Raw genomic sequence first — 19,791 nt, forward strand, 5'->3', positions numbered from 1 at the left:
CATTTGCGTGAGTTGTTTTACGATAGACAGTCCAGGTAAGGAACACAGAACTAATAAGCCATCATCAACTAGAAGAGTTCCGGAAAGGTCCAAAGGAGACACCACATGTCTGACCACCTCCTGGAATCCTTCTCACTGGCATCCATCTTGGCTGAACAAGGTGTCCACCACCAGGAAGGACTTCTGAGTCAGAATGATTGGCTAAAGACAGCACAATCCCATCACCATGAAACCAGAGACTGCGAGCCACGTGGCAGAGCAGTTCTCCTGGGTTCCTTTACTCTGCTGCTCTCCGGCTGGGAGCCCTTTCCCAATAAAATCTCTTGGTTTGTCACCACATGTGTCTCCTCGGACAATTCATTTCCAAGTGTTAGACAAGAGCCCAGTTTCAGACCCTGGAAGGGGTTCCCCTTCCTGCAACAAGTCCAGTGGTTAGGATTCTGCAGTTTCACTGATGAGGGTGGAGTTTAATCACTGGTCGGGGAACTAAGATCCCGCAAGCTGCCCAGCCAGGCCAAAATAATTAAAAAATGGGGATGGTAATGGTATCTACCTCAAGGACTGTGAAGATTCAAGGAGAATGCTTACAGAGTGCTGTTAAGACTTGGCAGTAGCCACTACCATGGCTATTGTTAACCATTGCCAGAGGCTGCACAGCTAGTGGTGGCCAGTCCTGAACTTGAAGCTAGGCCCCGCCCGCCCCGGGTTTCTTCCAGCTTGGGAATGTTTTAGCGCCCAGAGCAGAATAATCCTGCGATCCCCACCTGCCCAGCACGCTAGGGAGGGGCGCCTTCCGGGTCCCGCCCCCAGTCGCCGGCCCCGCCCACCTTCAGCTGGCCGGACGTCCGGTCCACGTGCGCGCGCTCCCGAGCACCCGCCTGTCTTCAGAGAGCCACCCAGTAAGCGCCTCTGAGATTGGGCGAGCGGCGGCGGCCAAGCCGGGTCAGAGTCCCAGGGTACGTAGCGCGCCGCATGGGCAAGTGGGAGCGGCCGGACCCGGGTTAGGGGGCTGGCCGGTTTGCGGCCCCTGGGGCCGCTTTGTCTACTCTGGCGTTCAGGCTCCCGCGCTTGAAGGGCTTCGTCCAGCCTGGAGGCATTGTGTCCAGGCGCCGTATTCTCGGCGCAGTAGCGGTGCTGGGCTGGCGTAGAATACGCGCCTTTCTTTTGAGCCTCGGTTACAGTTTATTGAGCACATACTATGTAGCAGCTCTTGGTCAAGCGCTTTTACCTCCGTGGCTCATTGCCTTGACAACAACCCTACTAAGTAAGGTGATGTTTTAGAGCTGTGGAAACAGGTTTACAACTAGAAAGCAGTGGAAATAGTGAATTTAAACCAAGGTTTAGGCCAAAGCCGCTTCCCTCGTAGCTCACTCGGTAAAGAATCTGCCTGCAGAGTTCAGGAGACCCGGGTTCGATCCCTGGGATGGGAAGCTCCCCTGGAGAAGGAAATGGCAACCCACTCCAGGGTTCTTGCTTGGAGAATTCCATGGACAGAGGAGTCTGGCAGCTACAGTCAATGGAGCCGCAAGAGTCGACCCGACTTAGAGACTAAATAACCACCCCCTGCACTTCAGACTTTTGTGGTCAGATCTGCTTGATTTTTGAATCCAGCCTCTGCCATTTCCAGTTGTGTGACTGTGGGTACCGCTCCGACTCTTGTTTGCTCACGTGAAACATTGATGGCGTGGAGTTCCCAACTCTTGCGTTGATGAAAAGGGCAGCCTACTTCTCTCCCCTCTCCCCGCTCCCCAAATGGAGGCGTTGGCGCCTCTGGCGCTGAGTTTGTTTACGAAGTTTGCAAAAAATTTTCTGTCTCTTAGTTATGGGGAAATTTTCACCCGAATGAACCTTGAAATTGAGTCCTAGTTTTAAAGTTGAGGAAATGGAAAACTTTGAAATGTGTTTTCTTTGGGGCCGGGAGTGCAGATTTGCCTAAGTAAATCAGATGGATTTGGCAGGGTGCAGACAAGCCTGGGGACACGGTAACATAATAGAGATAGGAAGTGGACAATCCGGTTGGGGTAGTTTTCCCTTACGAGGGCCCTAAATTCCCCCCAAATCCTCTTCTGTCTCTTGAGCAAGGTCTGAATCTGTCCCTATGGGAAGCGTGTTCAAAGGGCTCAGAACCTCATTTGGTTCCTGTGCCTTTACGACTGAAGGCAGGCCAGCAGTAGCCATTGAGCTCAGCTTCCTTTTGAAAACTACCCACTCTTCACATTTTTAGGTTGCTTAAATTTTTCTCTGAAAGTTTCAATAGTTGCAAAGACCGTGATTTCTGGTTAATTGTAAATATTGACATCTTAAAAATGAAACTGTCAAGGCACTTAAGTCTGCAAAGGAATCTAAATACCATAGTGATTTGATGTTCCCTCATCCTTACAAAAGATTACATGAACCAGCTTTTATTGAACAGTTGAAATTTTACATGTTACTTTTTCCTCCTTAAACTCCTATTTCCACTTAATTTCCTCCGCAGAATTTCTTTTTCTAGTCAAATCAGTTTTATACTTGAAAGTCTTTGGTTTGTTGTTCTGCTCTGCTACAAAAATACTTATAAAAACTAAAACATTTTTGAAAATTGTGTTGTCATACTGTTAAACATTTTCTTTTAGACTGAGTTCCAAAATTGTAAAGTACAAAACTGACCAAAACAACTAGTTTTAATCATTGTTAAACCTAACTCTTATTTGAAATGCTTCTCTTAATAAGCTGAGTGGAACGTTTTCTTTTAATTCATGTATGTATCCCTGTATATTTGCTAGAATTGATCTCATGTGACCTCAGCCTGCAGTGGCTTTGGAGTGGGGCTTGGGTTCAAGCAGAGGTTGAGGCTGGGTCGCGGCAGTGAAAGCACTGGATCCTAGCCACTAGACCAGTGGTAAGTGACAAGGGCCCTGGCCCTTTAGCTCTGCAGAAAAGAATTTCCACAAAGATGGAAAGTAGTGAAGCAAGTAAAGTATTTATTAGGAGGAAAGAGTACAGTACGTGTGGCTAGACACACGGGGCAGACTCAAAGGGAGGGTCCCTGAGTTGTTGAGTCTCGCCTTCGTGGTAGTTTGAATTACTTTTATGGGGTATTTCTTCCCTATTTCCTTTGGCCAGTCATTATGATTTGCCTGGTTCACGGTCCATATTCGTTATATCTTAAGATCCTTCCATGTGGGCGTACGCATCTTTTAGCCAAGATGGATCCTACCGAAAAAGCATCTGGGTAGATCATCCCTTGACATGATTCCCCTTTGGCCTCCTAGGAACCTTTTCGGCCCACGTGTGTTCAGGGAGGTCTCCTGACTTCAGGAATGAGAAATATGTGGTCTCTGCAGGGTCCAGCCTCCTCCCTTAATTGTCCTGCTATTAACGTCTTGGAGTTTTTTGGTCAATAGAGAATGAATCTCCATTTTTTTTTTACCCTGGGGGGTGGGGGTAGGGGCATCTGCCTCCTGCCTCAGAATGAGCAACTAACCCTAACCCTGCTTACCCATGAGCTGGACATTTAGCTGTGTGCTTCATGTATTCAGGGGCTTCCCTGGTGGCTCGGATGGTAAAAAATACCCAAAATGCAGGAGACCAGAGTTCGATCCCTGGGTCGAGAAAATCCTGTGGAGAAGGGAATGGCTACCCACGTCAATATTCTTGCCTGGAGAATTCCGTGGCCAGAGGAGCCTGGAGGGCTACAGTCTGTACGGTTGCAAACTGAACGACTAACACTTTGTGTATTCAATAGATGCTTTTTGAGGCCCTTCTACTTATTGGGCCCTGTTTTAAGCACCTTAAATACAATAGTGCTCGGATTCTAGGGGGAGAGGCACATTACATCAAATAATCACGTAGACATATTTGAGGGGTGATAATAATAAGCACAGTGAAGAAAAGTGGAACATGAGGGAAACAGAGGGATGCTACTTTATATATTCAGGACAGTCTAATTGGGTAGCAGTGGGACAGAGAAGGGGAAAGGGGTCTTGTGACCTTTGGGAAAAGGGTCCTGCATGTGGAAGGAACAGCCAGCATGTCCACAGGCCCGAAGTGGGAGGTGCCCAACACAGTCAAGGGGTATCAAGGGGCCAAGATGACTGGAGAGTCTCATTTGATGGGAGGAGTGGGAGGAGGTGCCCAGAGAGGCTGGAGCTGAGTCTCTCCGGAGACACACAGGAACTCTGAGACGGAGAGGTGATGTGATCTGACTTAGGATCACACTAGCTGCTGTGTGACCAGCAGACTGTCAGGGCGCAAAGGCGGCAGCAGATCACTCACTGCAGTGACCTGGGAGCCAGACGCGGGGCTGGGGGGAACCAGGCGTGTCTGGGAGGTAGAGCTGGCAGGGGGCAGGTGGGTTGGATGAAGATTGTGAGAGAGGAACCGGAAGGATGCTCAGGGTTTGGGGTTGAGCAGCTGAAAGGACAGAGGTGCCCTTCAGGGAAAGGAGTAGACCGCCACCACAGACGTGTCACACGTGGAGTTAGGAAAGATGAGGCGATGGTGGCATATGTACCTCGTTCAGCCCTGATGAAACCCCTGTGCGTAGTTATTATTGACTGGGCCATGCAGCATTCAGAATCCTAGCTCCCTCTCAGGGATTGAACCCAGGTCCCCTGCATTGGGAGCTTGGAGTCTTAACCACTGGACTACCAGGAAAGTCCCAAGTAGTCATTATTAATCCCATTTTATATTTAAGGACACAGAAGCCCACAGCGCTGGAGAATATTGCCCAAGGCCACGTGGCTGCCATCCCAGCCGAGGCCCTTGACTTCACAGCCCCTGGGGTTTGGCCTTCCCTGTGATCATTTTTCTGTGTGGCACTAGCATAGTTGTCCAGTCCAAACAACCTCCCTGCTGGGGCTGCTGCTGCTAAGTCACTTCAGTCGTATCCGACTCTGTGTGACCCCACAGACGGCAGCCCACCAGGCTCTGCCGTCCTGGGATTCTTCAGGCAAGAACACTGGAGTGGGTTGCCATTTCCTTCTCCAATGCATGAAAGTGAAAAATGAAAGGGAAGTCGCTCAGCCGTGTGCGACTCTTAGCGACCCCATGGACTGCAGCCTACCCAGCTCCTCCATCTATGGGATTTTCCAGGCAAGAGTACTGGAGTGGGGTGCCATTGCCTTCTCCAACAACCTCCCTGTCCACCCATAAAACCTCCCTGGAGCAGTGGTGTGTGCCTGGAGGGGGCTGTAGAAGAAAGACCTGCCTTCCCTTGGTGGTGGCAGGGCAGAGGGAGAGGCAGGCTGAGCGCCACACCTGCTCTGGGGACTCCCTCCAGCTCCTGGCAACCCGGAGGAGGAGGTGCTGGTTTAATATAGGTCCAGCGGTTGAGGAGAACTTGGACTCAGGTTTAAACAGCAGCCTCTCACCAATAATGAAAGATCAGGATGGGGAAAGCGTAGATAAAAATAGCACTTACTAGTTAACTGGAAAACAATATATTTTTGCAACCTCTGGTTCCACAAGAAAATAATTGGGTCCCAAGGTAGGGAACAACTCGTTTTCATGAATGATTATATTGATCATTGGAGCAAAGTGGATACACCCGCTTTGGAAAGTAATTCAAAGGAAAGACTCGTGGCCGGTCAGGCCGGCCCAGGGTGAAATCCTGAGAGGCTGCAGAGGAGGAAGGAGGCTGGAAGTTAATGAGGGAGCAGTCTCCTGGCCCCAGCCGGCAGGTGTGGGGCTGTTGCTTGGGATACGCAGAACAAGAGAACTCGCTCCCAACCAAGCCCTGAGCTCTCCTGAGGGAGCAGAGAATGTCCATTCACATATCAGTCCCTTACTCTGCTTGAAGCCGCCGGGGGTTCTGTTTGTCTCCACTTTTCTCCAGGAGGGATTTACTAGCAGTGAGCAGTGTGTTCTCATGGATAGAGGAGCATGCTGGGAGCCTCCCCTGTGCCGATGAAGGGAGAATGTGACCCCAAGTATTTCCGGTCCCCTTCCCTGCTCATGGAGTTGTTCTGTTATTCATTCTACGATGATCATCAAACACTATCCAAATGAAAAGGGAGCTTTGGTTGAGAGCTCCGTGGGTGCTAAGTACTGTTCTAAGCACTTTACATATATTAATTCATTTACTTTTCATGGCAACCAAGAGTAGGGGTCCTTAGCTCCATTTTACAGATGAGGGTTAAATAACTCAAAGGAAGGTTAAATAAGGTGACCAATATCACTCACCTGGTGAGTGACAGACCCTGGACCCTGGACTAGATGCTAGGGACAAAAGGTCCAAGCGCTGGACACAGCTTGTGGCCTTGTGGAGCTTATTTTATCTAATCATCATCATGCAAACAGAAGTACAAAGCCGGGTGGGCACAAGGGAAGAAGAGAAAAGGAAGTGGTGAGAGGTGTGAGGGGCCCAGTGTGGATTAAGAGGGGCACGAGGCTGTACTGAGAGAGGTGACCTGCTCCCTGCTGCTGTCAGGTCCTGACTCAGAGTGACCGCTCTGGTCCCTCAGTTAAAGCAAGGACCCCCGTCCTTCCTGATCCCCTCCCCCACTTAGCACTGCTTCACATATTGTGACCTTTCTGTTTCTATACCTCCCCAACTGCCTCCTTCAGTGGAGTGTGAGCTCCGTGGGGGCAGGCGCCCTTGTTCTCAACAGTGCCTGGTGCCTGACTGGCTGAAGGGATGACTCGAGGAGTCAGCCAGGAGGTGAGGGTGGCGGACAGGGGAACCACAGACGTGGAGGCTCCGAGGTAGGAAAGAGCCTGCGTGTTCAGGGACAGGCAGCAGGCACATGTGACGAGCACAGGTGCGGACGAGGAGTGACGGAGGGGATGGGAGCGGGGGTGGACAGTGAGAGGTATCACAGGACCCAGAGACCTCCGAAGTCGAGGAGGAGGAGAAATACATCGAAGATTTTAGACGGGAATGACAGGAGCAGATGTTCACGTTAAGCCACGAGCCTGGCTGCCTTGAGAGAAGTGAGGCAGGGACTGGGGGGAGGGGTTGCCAGGTCACGGGCTCCTGCAGGGGTCTAGGGTGCGGTGGCTTAGGTTAGCAGGGTGGGCATGGTGGACTGAGAATTCCCCAGATGGCACGGGGCCGTCTGGAGGCCCGTGAAGCAGTCCACTCATTGTTCCCTAAGAAACCCTGCCAGGGGAGATTCCAAGGGAGATCAACCTTCCCAAATGTATTTTCTTTGTCATCTCCAGACCATGGGGGCCCAAGAGGTTAAAACCAAGGAGCCCAGCAGTAGTGGAGCACAACAGAATTCTGTCGTCACCTCACAGGGCTGAAGACCTCCCCCAATCCCAGTCCTTACCCTTTCTTTACTCCCTGCTGCCTCCCATTGATGTGGAGACAGAGGGACAAGAAAAGACTGGATGTGGCTCCCCTCACCCCCTCCGGGATCCCAGGCCCGGAATCAGTTCTGGAATCCAGCTCCCACTCACTGGCTTCTCTTTGTCGCTGTGGGCCCTGGTGTTGTCCTTCCTTCTCCAGCTCAGCCAACGCTCTGAACAGCTTTGGGTGCTGAGGAGGGAGACGGCCGGCCACCAGTGGGCCTGTCATTCCTTGGTCACCCTGGGAAGTTCGCTGGACCACAGGAGGGGAGGAAGGACACACCAGCGTGACTCACAGCCTACCCCGGGGCTGCTGCTGTTCCTGCTGGAAGTCCAGCCCCATGTTTACAGGTGTGGAGACAGAGGAGCAGACGGGGCCAGGTGTTTGGAGCTCCGCTGTTTCTCTCTTCGGAGCACTTCCCCCCTTGGGCCAGGCTGCCGAGGAGGCTTCCCAAAATCACAGCTAGTTTTCTGGCAGAGTGCAGAGGCTGGGACCAGGCCTCTCAACTCCAGTCCACGGCCTTCCATTTTTACCGGGGTTCTGGTGTCTGATTGGCTGGGACGCGGGTTTGCGCCCTAGATTCAGAGAGAGGGGCCTAGGGTGGACGCTGGGTTTCTTCTACACTTTTTCTAAAGTTTCACAGGGGATTCAGATCACAGCCAGCTTTAGGATGGCAGTGCCGTGAGGGGAACTGGAGCGGATTCTACAGAGTGATGAATTTTGAGCCACACCAGAAGAGGATGTCAGAGGTGGTCACCGCTCCTGTAGGTGCCTGGGGCAGAGCTACGGGGGAGGTCTGGGTGGGACCAGGGGCCTGACTTCCAGGCAGCTTGGAACCTAAACCTTTCCTCCTTGCTGAGCCTTGAGGGTCCGGGCGGCCCCTGGGGGCAGAACGGCACTCCCCAGCCCCAAGGTGGGTACCATGTGACAGCTTTCTGTCACCTGTCAGTGTTCTCTTCTTGGCTGGTTTCATTTGTTACTGTCTCACCAAGCTTTCCTGAGGGGCAAGACCTGGGTTTCACTTTGGTTGCTGCAAAGCCCAGAGGGGCTCAGTCAGCGGTTTGTGAGGGAGCAAGCTATGGAGGGGCTTATGGGACTGGAACAGCTGGTATTTGTCTTTAAGCCAGGGGCTCACAGCCTCCCAGGGCATGCACGCCTCCATCCCCTCGCCCCTCCCAGCGGAGGCCAAGCCACTGTGAGTCTGTTTCTACAGATTGTCAGCCAGGGCCCCAAGAAGGGGGGATCCTCACTAGGTTACCCCAGGAGCCAGGGGCAGACACTGAGCCTGCGCCCTGGTGGTCATGCCTTAGACTCGGCCCCCTGTTCTGCAGAGGGAAACCAGTGTGATCATTAAGAAATCATTTTTCTTCCACCCCTGTAGACAGACGCACCCTCCTTATTTCGTCTGAATTTAAATGTAAGTTAATTTCCCATTCTCTGAGTACATGAAGGCAGAGGTCTGGACACAGAGTTAGGAGCCCTGATTTCCATCCAGGCTCTGCTTTTAGTTGTGATCCTGGGCAAGTCCCCTCTTCTCTGGTTCTCAGTCTATACCATCATAAACAAATAGCCCGTCCCAAGCCCTGGGACACAGCAGAACTCCCTGGGTGCCTCCACCCCTCTCCCCTGAGACCTGGTGCAGTAGGTCTCCAGAAGGGTCCTGTCCTGTGTGCAGGCAGGAGGTGAGGTCTGCTCAGCCACGTGGTCTTCCAGGCTCCCTTACCCAACTCAGAACACTCGGTTGACCAGGTGGCAGCGGCTTGCTCTCACTGATGAGGTGTCAGGCCCCTGCGGAGAAGCAGGCCCCGTCCTTTCCTTCAGCTGAGGCCAGTTCTCCGGCCCCACTCTGTGCCTCCAGGTGTGTCTTCAGCAGAAGAGCAGACCCAGGGCTTTAGGGACAATAGGAGACCATTGGGATGAAGAATGCCGCTGTTGGGTGTTCCATTTCAAAGCATCAGCTGAGTGGACCAAAAACAAATTCTTTCACAGCTGAACCCTTAACTCCTCTTTTGTAAGCTGTGGGGAAACCTACCTGAGGGCAACTCCAGTCTCAGAGATTGAGGAGCAGTCTTTGTAAACGGTTTAATAATTTAGTCAGAACTACGTTTGGATGGTGACTGGTGGATATTTTCCTGTCTCCATCCCAGGCTTCCCTGAATGAGAATGAGCCCGGGCAGATTTCAGCTTCTAGGTTGGTGTCACCCCGAGCCACCCAGCCAGCCTGCCCACATCCAAGCGGCTGCCTCCCCATCACTGGTGTGTCCTCAGGAGAGGCAGGCTCATTTCAGTATTGTTGTTCAGTAGCTCAGTCGTGTCTGACTCTTTGTGACCCCCTGGACTGCAGCACGCCAGGTCTCCCTGTCCCTCACCATCCTGGAGTTTGCCCAAGTTCATGTCTGTTGAATCAGTGATGCCATCCAACCATCTCATCCTCTGCCGCCCTCTTCTCCTTTTGCCCTCAGTCTTTCCCAGCATCAGAGTCTGTTCCAGTGAGTTAGCTGTTCGTGTCGGGTGGCCAAAGTATTGGAGCTTCAACTTCAGCATCAGTCCTTCCAATGAGTATTTTAGGGTTGATTTCCTTTAGGATTGACTGGTTTGATCTCCTTGCTGTCCAAGGGACTCACAAGAGTCTTCTCTAGCACCACAGTTTGAAAGCATCAATTCTTTGGCACTCAGCCTTCTTTATGGTCCAACTCTCACATTCGTACATGACTACTGGAATATAAGCTCAAGCAAAGTGTAATCAGGACAGTAGTCTGCTGTTTAACCAAAAAAAAAAAAGTCCTGTGACAGATTTCAAGGTCCTGGAAATGCTTCCTTTGACACTTCTGAAGGAAGGATGAGAGAGACCTGGCCTTTGATCTAATTTCTCCCAGCTTGGGATCAAAGTCCAGGACATGGTAACCATGTTTACTGAAAATGCAACATAGCTTAAAATCTATGGTGAGAGTCTGCAGTTGCAGGAATGGAGACCTAATTTCATGAAAGTCTTTTTTCCTTTCCGTGCCTTGCCACAAGAGCATAACCCCCAGCGTCCACCCTGCACCAGCACCCTCACCTCCATTCCTGGTTATTTACCATGTGAGTGGTAGTGCGCTAAGGGCTACAGATGCATTTTCTCAGTCAGTCTGCAGAGTTTCTGCACAACGGCCTTAGGAGGCAGGTTCTGTCGTCCCCATTTTACCCCATTTTATGGATGAGAAAACTCAGGTTCCCAGAGGCAAGTGACTTGCCCTGGATTGCATGGCATGTAAGTGGAGGAGCTGAATTTGAAGGGATACATGCTTCTAGCCTCTGGGCTGTATTGCAACTTCTCGGTCTGAGAGCCGCAAGTCGCGACGCCAGGTTTAAGGCTGTCTCCCTGCCAAGCCTGTCATCCTTTCCTCATTATTCTTGGCATGCTGCATCCTTCTCCAAACTTTGGGCTAAGTGGCCACCCAGCCTGCCTGCGGCTGGGCTCCTCACCTCGGTCACTTCTTCGATGAGGAGTTGGGATTATTCCTCTCAGTTCCGACCAGCTGCCCAGGCTGTCCCAGTTCTAGCGCTAGGGCACACGGGCAGGCCGTTTCCTCTTGTGAGCCTCTTGTCCAGACGAGGAAGCGGAGGCTGGGGTTCACCCCAGAGGGACAGCTGTCCCCTTCCTGTGGGAAGTTTGCCCTCAGTGGGGTATCGCCACCTCCAGAAAGCTCTGTCTGCTTAACAGCACTTGACCTTGCTCTTCCTGCTCAGCGTTTTGATGGCTAAATTTACATAGTGTTAGTTTGCCTTCTTTGTGAATGTTTTTAAAATACCGGAGGCCTCCCGGTAAAGAGTTTTCTGTCTCAGGTGGATCCAGAGCCCCTGAAGCTCAAGCCGTGGCACTGCCTGGCCAGGCTGTGTCTGCCTTGCTTTGCCTGCCTTTGCTTCACCTTCCCTCAGCCTCTTGGCCCCACACTGACCAGGCCTGCTCTGTCCCATGGGCAGGTCCTTCCGGCGTTCCTGTGGAGGACCCTCACCACTGGGGAGCTTGGCCCCTGTGACTCCAGACTCCTGGTTCTTGGTCTCACCGACCTCCCTCCTTCCTGGGAAGATGTTCCTGGTGGGCCTGACAGGGGGCATCGCTTCAGGCAAGAGCTCAGTGATCCAGGTGTTCCAGCAGCTGGGTTGTGCGGTGATCGATGTGGACATCATTGCCCGGCACAGTGAGTTGTGGGCACAGCTGTACCTTGCAGCTCCTCTCTGCTTCCTTCCTTCCATCAGGCCTCACCTTTTCACAGGCCTTTCCCATCAGCCTGGCCTCCTGCTCCCAGCCCCTGTGGCCCCCCCTCTTCTGCTCACTCTTCCCTCCCCCTCCCCTCACCCCATGACCAACACGAGGGATTCTGTGTACTCTGGTCCCCTCCCTAACTGCTTTCCCTCCTCTGATTTTTAAAACATTACTTATTTATTTCTGGCTACACTTGGTCTTCATTGCTGCACAGGCTTTTCTCTAGTTGCAGCGAAAGAAGGCTGCTTTCTGCTTGCGGTGCACAGGCTTCTGAGTGTGGTGCTTCTCTTGTTGTGGAGCACAGACTCTAGACACACGGGCTCAGTAGTTACGGCATGTGGGCTTAGTGGCTCCCTCAGCACATGGGATCTTCCTGAACCAAGGATCGAACCCACGTCCCCTGCATTGGCAGGTGGATCTCAACCACTGGACCATCAAGGAAGTCTCCCTCATTTTGTCTTTGCTCCAGCTGAAAGCACCCCTGGGTTGCCCCATCATTTTGCCTGTAGCCCCTGGGAGTGTCCTTGTTGGCCTGGAGGCTCCAGAGAATGACCCAGGTTCCTCTTCCTGCCCCAGTTGTCCAGCCGGGATACCCGGCCCACCGGCGCATCGTGGAGGCCTTTGGCACCGAGGTCCTGCTGGAGAACGGCGACATCGATCGCAAGGTCCTGGGCGACCTGATCTTTAACCAGCCCGACCGGCGGCACCTGCTCAACAGCATCACCCATCCTGAGATCTGCAAGGAAATGATGAAAGAGACCTTCAAGTACTTCCTTCGGGGTAAGTCCTGGACCTGGGACCAGGCAGGGCAGAGCCGGTTCCTCCAGGCTCAAACCCTTCTGTGCAGAGATTGTCCATGGAGGGAGGAACCAGTTTTCATGCAGGCTGTCAAATTCACTCTGCTCATTGGCATCCCCTGTGTAGCCGGGTACCAGCCCCAGAAAGATGAAGTGATGTTCCTCAACTCTTAAGGGAGTGGACAGTTTAATGAGAAGAGGTGCTTGAGGCTTTTGAGCCCTGAACTCCAGGAAGCTGGTTTTTCTCATAGGGGTGGGAGTAATAATGATGTTGTTGTCGTGGTTTAGTTGCTAAGTCTTGTGTGACTCTTGTGACCCCATGGACTGTAGCCCACGAGGCTCCTCTGTCCATGGAAACCTGTAGGCAAGAATGCTGGAGCAGGTTGCCATTCCCTTCTCCAGGGGATCTTCCTGACAAAGGGATCAAACCAGCATCTCCTACACTGCAGGTGGATTCTTTCCCGAGGAGCCACCAGGGAAGCTTCAGGGAATATAATACTTGACGAATAATGTAGTCGTAAGACCAGAGTTTAAGTCCCAGCCCTCATGGTTTCCAGCTGCATGACTGTCAGAGTGAGCCCACCCCTCTGCCTGTTTCCTCCTCTGCAAAGTGAAGCTAATAATACCATCTCGAAAGTTCTTAGGGACTAAGAGTCCACACCATGACTGTGGGTCACCAAGCAAATGTAAACCGTGGTCAGAGTTGGTGCTGGTTGAGCTGCCTGGGGGAGTAAGTTTGCAGGGTGGAAGGTAGGAGGCTCCAGCATGGCCAGGGCTGGCAGGGGTGAATTCTAGTGGAGGATAATCCTTCAGGGCTGGGCCTCAGTGGAGAGAGCTAGCCGGGCATGTGCGGGGCCAGACAAGTGATGAGGCAGGTCTAAAGGAGGGGAGCATATTTGTAAAGCAGGGTCTGTGGCAGCCTTTTTCCCAAGCCATACACTGCATTCCAAGCACTGTTCTTCAGGGCAGCATGGGGTAGGGGTGGCCTGATCATTACTGTCCAGGATGGGGTCAGCCCCCGGGAGAAGGGGGAGAGCCCAGAACCTGGCTTGGGATCAGGCGACAGGCTGGCCCAGGGCCCTGCAGAGCTGCCTGCCAGCCTCTGGGACTTGGAGCCTCCAGCCCAGGCTCTGAGTTGAAGGCCTGCCTGCTTGTCTGCCGTCAGTCACCAGTCACGAGGCTGAGACTTTGCTTCCTGGAGGCTATGAGGAGCCTTCGTGTTTTTTTCCAGGCTTTTGCACTGTGATCATGGCCAAATTCTCTCATGCATCAGGTTCTCATGTACAGAGTGGGGACCTTCCCCCCTGACCCCACCACCCTGGCCAGTACCTCCCTACAGAAGGAAAGGGATGAATTGACAGACAGCCTGGACATTGATACTCCCTTCCCTGCCCCTGAGCCCTGGCCGGGCAGGAACTGGTCTGGATGTCCTCCCTGCCAGACCAGCTTTTGCTCCCCATCTCCTTGTTGCAGGCCTCTTTCCCCACCGTCTCCCTCAAGGAGAGTCTCTGGACTCTTGCTGCCTTTGTCCTGCCTCTTGTGTCTGTGCCAGGACCCCTTCTGTCCTCCCCTGCACTGCTCCCCCCCCCACTGCCCTGCCCGTCCCTCAACCGGGAGTGGGGCCTTCTGCCTTTCATTCCTGCCCTTTCGAGATCTCTCCCAGGCCAGGTGTGAGTATGTATGTCTTCAGGGCTTCAGGGTGGCAGCAGCTCTCCCCTCATAAAATTACACATCAGATAATGTCACCTGCTCCAAAGTTCTCCCACTGTGTCATCTACCCAGCCTCCCCTCTCCCCAACCACCACCACTTAAATAAAAGCCAGGAAGCTCTTTTCAGCTCGATAAGGTGAAAAATGGGGATGACAGCTGTGGCTTCCTCAGTCCCAGTTTTCCCCTGATGAGTATAACAAATACAACTGTCAGAGTTGGTATAATCAAACGTCAGATAAGATCACCAGCTGTTGGGAGGTCTCCGCGTAGGCAGACGGATGTCTTAATAGAGTCAGGATGGTTTGCAGAGCTTATCAAGCAGGAGCGATGTGACAGCTGAATAGCCCTTTGCCAGCGAACCAAAGAGCTGGCCGCAAGCTCCCGAGAGGGGCCGAGGAGAAAGGACAGTGATGGGAGAGAAAGGGATGGGAGTGGAGCAGAAAAGGGAGATAAAAGGCCCGGGAGGATCTGGACTCGGCTCCTGCTCTGGGCTGGGGAGGAGCGGGGAGCCCGCGCTGCCGGCCTCCTTCCTCCAGGAGCACTGGTAATGGTAGTAATAGCAACCGTCATCTGTGGAGCCTCAAGTGAGGGTCTGGGTGACGGGGAGCTGAGTGGTTTACAGACTTTTGCTCTCGTAGTCCTTAACCATCTTCCTGTGAGGTGGGTCATCCTTTCAACCACCGACATAGGCGAGGCTTGGTAATGGGGCCAAAGTGAGACAGCAGGGGCCGCACACCAAGGCACGTCCCAAAGCCCGTTCCCTCAACCCTGGCTTTACCTGAAGGCGTCTCTTGGGCTTCCTGAGCATCGAGCCCTGAGGAACAGGAAACCCAGAGGCTTGGGTCACCGCGTCCCCTGTACCACCTGGAGCACAGCTGCCCTGTGACGCCCCTGGGATGGTACCACGTGTGGTTGGAAGTGTTCGCAGTGGGGCATCGTCCAAGCCAGGCAGGCGTCTCTGGGCCAGAGCCAGCGCCCAGCCCTTTCTCACTGCTCCTGGACCCATGCCAGCTTGTTGACACTTATACAGTGGTCACTGGTGTCGAGAACTAGGAGCCCAAAGCGTTTCTGGGTGAGAAGCTCAGGGACGTGTCTGCTCAGTGGGTGAGGGTGCCGCCCCCTTGACTGGCCTTGGCTTGTATTGGGTTGGCCAGAAAGTTCATTCAGGCTTTTTCATCGGATGTTGCAGGAAAACCCGAACGAACCTTTTGGCCAACGCAATAGTAGGAGGGCTAGACAGCGTCTTTTACCCTGCGGGAGTTGGTTCTGTAGTATTAGTCATAACCACCCCACCACCTCCAGACCAGTACATGTACTCCCTGGCTGGAGCTCTACCTCTGATGCCACGAAGCAGCCTCTTTCCTTTGGGGCGGCTCCTGCTGCCCACATATGAGTTTTTTGGGGAGAATCTATAGATAGCGTTGCAGGACTTTTCAGCAGGGAGCCAGGCTTGGACCTGGCTCCTGGGTGGAGAACCTCTTTTTTTAATTTAATTAATTTATTTTTGGCTGTGCTGGGTCTTCGTTGCTGCTTGCACTGGGCTTTCTCTAGTTGTGGCAAGTGGGGGTTACTCTCTAGTTGCGGTGTTCAGGCTTCCCACTGTGGTGGCTTCTCTTGCTGGAGAGCACAGCCTCTAGGGTGCGCGGGCTTCAGTAGTTGTAGCTCTTACATTCCAGAGCCTGCGGTCAGTAGTCGTGGCATACTGGCTTAGTTGCCTCTTGGCAAGTGGGATCTTCTGGGACCAGGAATCAAGCCCATGTCCCCTGCATTGGCAGGCGGGTTCTTTACCACTGAGCCACCAGGGAAGCCCCTTTTCCTCTTTTTTTGAGGAAAGGTGGGTGAAATAGGGCAGAAAGGACCCAGCTACTCCCAGAAACTCTCTCCAGTCTCCTATAATTCGGCTGTGTCATCTCCCCTGTTCAGAAATGGCAACTCTTTGGGTTTCAGATCAGGGGACTCAACCCTTTGTGACCGCTTTGTCAGCCTCGCCTCATTCTGCTCCAGGCCTCCACTTCAGCCAGAGCCGCTCCCATTCCTGGAACCCTCACCTCCGCCCACCTCATTTTCAAATCTCAGAGGTCCTACCTGCTTTTCAAGGCCACTACAAATGCCATCCTTTCTATAAGGTCTTCCTGGATCATCCACCCCAAAATGACTTTCTGCAACATTTTGTCCTGAGTGGCATTGGAACCAGCTAGCATTCAGGTTATTGGAGAAGGAAATGGCAACCCACTCCAGTATTCTTGCGTGGAGAATCCCAGGGACGGGGGAGCCTGGTGGGCTGCTGTCTGTGGGGTTGCACAGAGTCAGACACGACTGAAACGACTTAGCAGGAGCATTCAGGTTATGCCTTTCCTTAGAAGGTCTCCCCACTCTGCTGGGGAGCTCCTGATGGTAGGGGACAGTGGTTTTGGCTCATTCCCACACTGAGCATGTAGTCCTGTGTGTGCTTATAGAATTGAGTTTGTGCATTTCCTGGCCTCTCCCCAGGATACCGCTACGTGATTCTGGACATCCCCCTGCTTTTTGAGACCAAGAAACTGCTCAAGTACATGAAGCACACCGTGGTGGTATACTGGTGAGTGTATGGCATGGCCTGGCCCCACCGAGGCTGGAAAGGAGCACCCCCCGGGTAAGGCGCGTACCTGTGAAACGGCCCATCGCATTTTACCCTTTCCCCACGTGGTGACCAGGAGGCCCAGGGGGTTTGGGTAGCAGTGCCCTGAGCCTGTAGAAACTGACCTCTATAGAGCCAGGCCCAGATATGCCTGGGGTGGATGGGGGAAGTGATGGCCCCCAGGTGTCTCTCTAGTGCTTGGGAAGGGCTCCCCCTGCTGGTTCTTGGAGGCATTTCAGCCCAGATGCTGGGCCCTGCCCTGGGGGACCATGTTCTTACTCAGTGGTTTCCTTTTCCCTCCTGTAACGCTTCTCAACTTTCCAAACAGCTCCCACATCAATTTACCTCTCAACATAAGGTAGTCAGGACAGGAGTTGATATTTCTTGGGTATGGGAAACTCAAGGCAGGAGTTACAGAATTTGTCTAGGGTCACCCACTGGCAATATGTATGAACTGAAAGTTGCAGAGAGGGAGCTGTCAGAACTCAGCTAAAGAAGGTGCTTTGTTCTCAGAATCCCTCAGGATGTGGAGCAGACCGGCATCCAGGTTTGGCAAACAAGAGGATCAAACTGTCAGAGAAAATGAGTCATAGTCCCAGTGGGGTGTGAGTGTAGATGAGGCTTCAGGGTGTCTCTGCCTTCCAGAAACTTCCGGGATGCCACCCACAGATACAGCAGACACAGAGGTGGGCCCTTGGCTCTGCAGGTATTTTGGGCACAGGGTGTTTCTCAAGAGACTAATGCAGGGGAGGCTCCTGGAACACCGGAGGCAGGGCCTGGAGTGCTCAGCGCCCCCAGCATCACTTGCCCTCCCAGCTCCTAGCCCTGGGCTGTCATTTAAAGGCAGCCTGAATCTACTGAGCCTGGAGCAGGGACTCAGGCCTCCTCTTCTCTCCCCCGCTGGAGCAGGGACTCAGGCCTCCTCGTCTCTCCCTCGCTGGCCTGTGTCTACCCGTGTAAACCTGTAGCCTCTCTGGCTTCTTTGTTCCCTGTTTGGGAAAGACTGTCAACTGAGGCCAAGCAGACTCCATGAAAACAGTTCTCTTTGCCTTGAAGTTTTAATATAATTCCAAACTTTGTACCAAGGGATCAGGAAAAAAAAAAACAACCCACCTCGGAGTATCATGTTTAAGTGAAAGTGTTAGTCGCTCAGTCGTGTCTGACTGTGATTCCATGGACTGTACCCTGCCAGGCTCCTCTGTCCATGGAATTTTACAGGCAAGAATCCTGGAGTGGGTTTCCATTCCCTCTTCCAGGGGATATTCCCGACTCAGGGATTGAACCCAGGTCTCCTGCTTTGCAGGCAGGTTCTTTGTCCTGAGTAAACAAATTAGGACCTGGTTGCATCTGCAGTCACCAGGTGACTCAGGCCTGCGTTTCCCACCTTCCTCCTCCCATGCTTTCCTTTTGCCAAGAGACAGCTGTGGCTCCTGGCAGATAGATGGGGCTTTGTGGATTTGCCAGCTTCCCAGGAGATCCTCCAGCCCCACTCACTGGCCAGAGCCTTCCCAGCGTCCCAGGTACCATACATCCCCCGCTGTTATCATATGTGGTTGTATGACTCTTGAGAGTATCCAGGAGATAAATGAAAGATTATCTGTCTTTCATAAAAGGAATCTACACTCAACAAAAATAAGTCCATCCCCACATGGACTCCTTTAACTGGCAAACTACCCCTTGGGCATTTGAGCTAATATGGGGGATTTACCAAAGTGTGATTATACCAAAATGTGATTATTCACTTTTTTGAGGAGCTTGCCAATTGTTGGGTAAATGTTTGGGCAAAAATTCACTTACCCCAAACAACATCAGTCCTTAAACTAACCACATGGGACTCCTGCTGAGCTCCAGGCAGGGCCGTCGGCGAGTTCTGCCTTCACATCCCGGGAGGCCCACTGGTCTCAGCCTCACCCTCTAAAGGATGAATGCTCACTTGTGGCCCCAAGCCGTCTCCATTCTCTCAGCCAGACTTTCCCAGCCACAGATCTGCAGAGTCCCTGACAAGGATTGCATATAGTCCTTGTTCTCAGCCTGGTGGGAACTGGCCCCATGACCTTGACAGCATGCTGTCCTCCTAACAAAGGAAGTCAGAAGTCCTACCAACTTTTCAAGGCCAGTACAAACGCCATCTTTATACAAGGTCTTCCTTGATTGGTCAGCCAGAAATGACTTTCTGTCACGTTCGGTCTTCAGTGACTTTGGAATTGGCTAGTGTTCAGGTTATATCTGTCCTTTCTGTCTTGACATCCCAGGAGGTCCTCAGGTCTAGGCCACAAGTAGACTAAAGGGACTAAATTGTAGTCATCAGATCGTCCCATCCTATAACTGGAAAAACTCTGGCCCAGTGGCAAAGCAGAGATACCCCCAGACGGCAGAAAACAGCTGCTGCAGCCTTTTACCCCCTTGTTCCCATCTAGGGGCTTAGGCAGTCAGAGAGCTAGGGGGCTGGTAGAGATGACCTTGCTCCAGAGGACAGCTGGACGGTGCCTGTGTAGCCAAAGCAGGACAGGGAGCTTGCTGAGGAAGGACCAGGCAGTAACATCAGAGCGGGCAAGAGAGGCATTCTTTGTATTTTCTCTGGAACTGGGAGACTGGGTGCTGCTTGGCCTACTGTGCAGTGCTCAGTCCTGTCCCAAGGGCTAAGGGGATCCAGTTCTCAAGTCCTTGCTCCTGTTGGAAGTATGTTGGGGCATCTCTCTTCTTCCATGCCCTCCAGCCCAGCGGCCACCGTCTCAGCACAGTCCTTGTGCTCTGAATGTGCCGGGGTGGGTGTGGGGAGAAGAGGAGAGGGCTCTTTGTGGAAGCCCAGGAAGCTGATTTTTATGCCGCAGGCCCTGGTCCCCAGGGGAACTGCAGGACACATTTAGCTTGCAGACCCAGGCCTTTCAGTAAAGGTCATCCATCCAAGGATGCAGGATGTCGCTGATTCCAGGTGACCAAATCCTCCCATCTTAAAACCAAGGAATCTCAGGCCTGGTAGCCAAGCAGAGAGACCCTAGATGGCAGAAAACAGCCGCTGCCCCTCTTTCCCCTCCCCATTTATACTAAGGGGCTTAGGTAGCCCACAGCGGTGCTAGGGTGCTCATGAAAAGTGGGGTGAGGTGGGGGGAAGCCCGAGCTTCCAGGGCTGCCCACCCCTGTAACAAGG

At 52.8% G+C, this 19,791-nt stretch overlaps 1 protein-coding gene across 1 annotated transcript in view; it reads left to right on the top strand.

Annotated features, from left to right (window-relative positions):
• Positions 1–854: 854 nt before the first annotated feature.
• Positions 855–19,791, top strand: part of DCAKD (dephospho-CoA kinase domain containing) — a 20,363-nt gene continuing 1,426 nt past the window's right edge. Inside the window, exons 1-4 of the mRNA XM_010832419.1 lie at positions 855–956; positions 11,237–11,454; positions 12,096–12,299; positions 16,517–16,604. Coding sequence (XP_010830721.1) covers positions 11,343–11,454; positions 12,096–12,299; positions 16,517–16,604 — 404 coding nt within the window. The 5' untranslated portion in view covers positions 855–956; positions 11,237–11,342. The remainder of the gene's footprint in view (positions 957–11,236; positions 11,455–12,095; positions 12,300–16,516; positions 16,605–19,791) is intronic.

Source organism: Bison bison, unplaced genomic scaffold, assembly GCF_000754665.1.
Source record: "Bison bison bison isolate TAMUID 2011002044 unplaced genomic scaffold, Bison_UMD1.0 scf7180017861046, whole genome shotgun sequence".
NCBI lineage: Eukaryota > Metazoa > Chordata > Mammalia > Artiodactyla > Bovidae > Bison > Bison bison.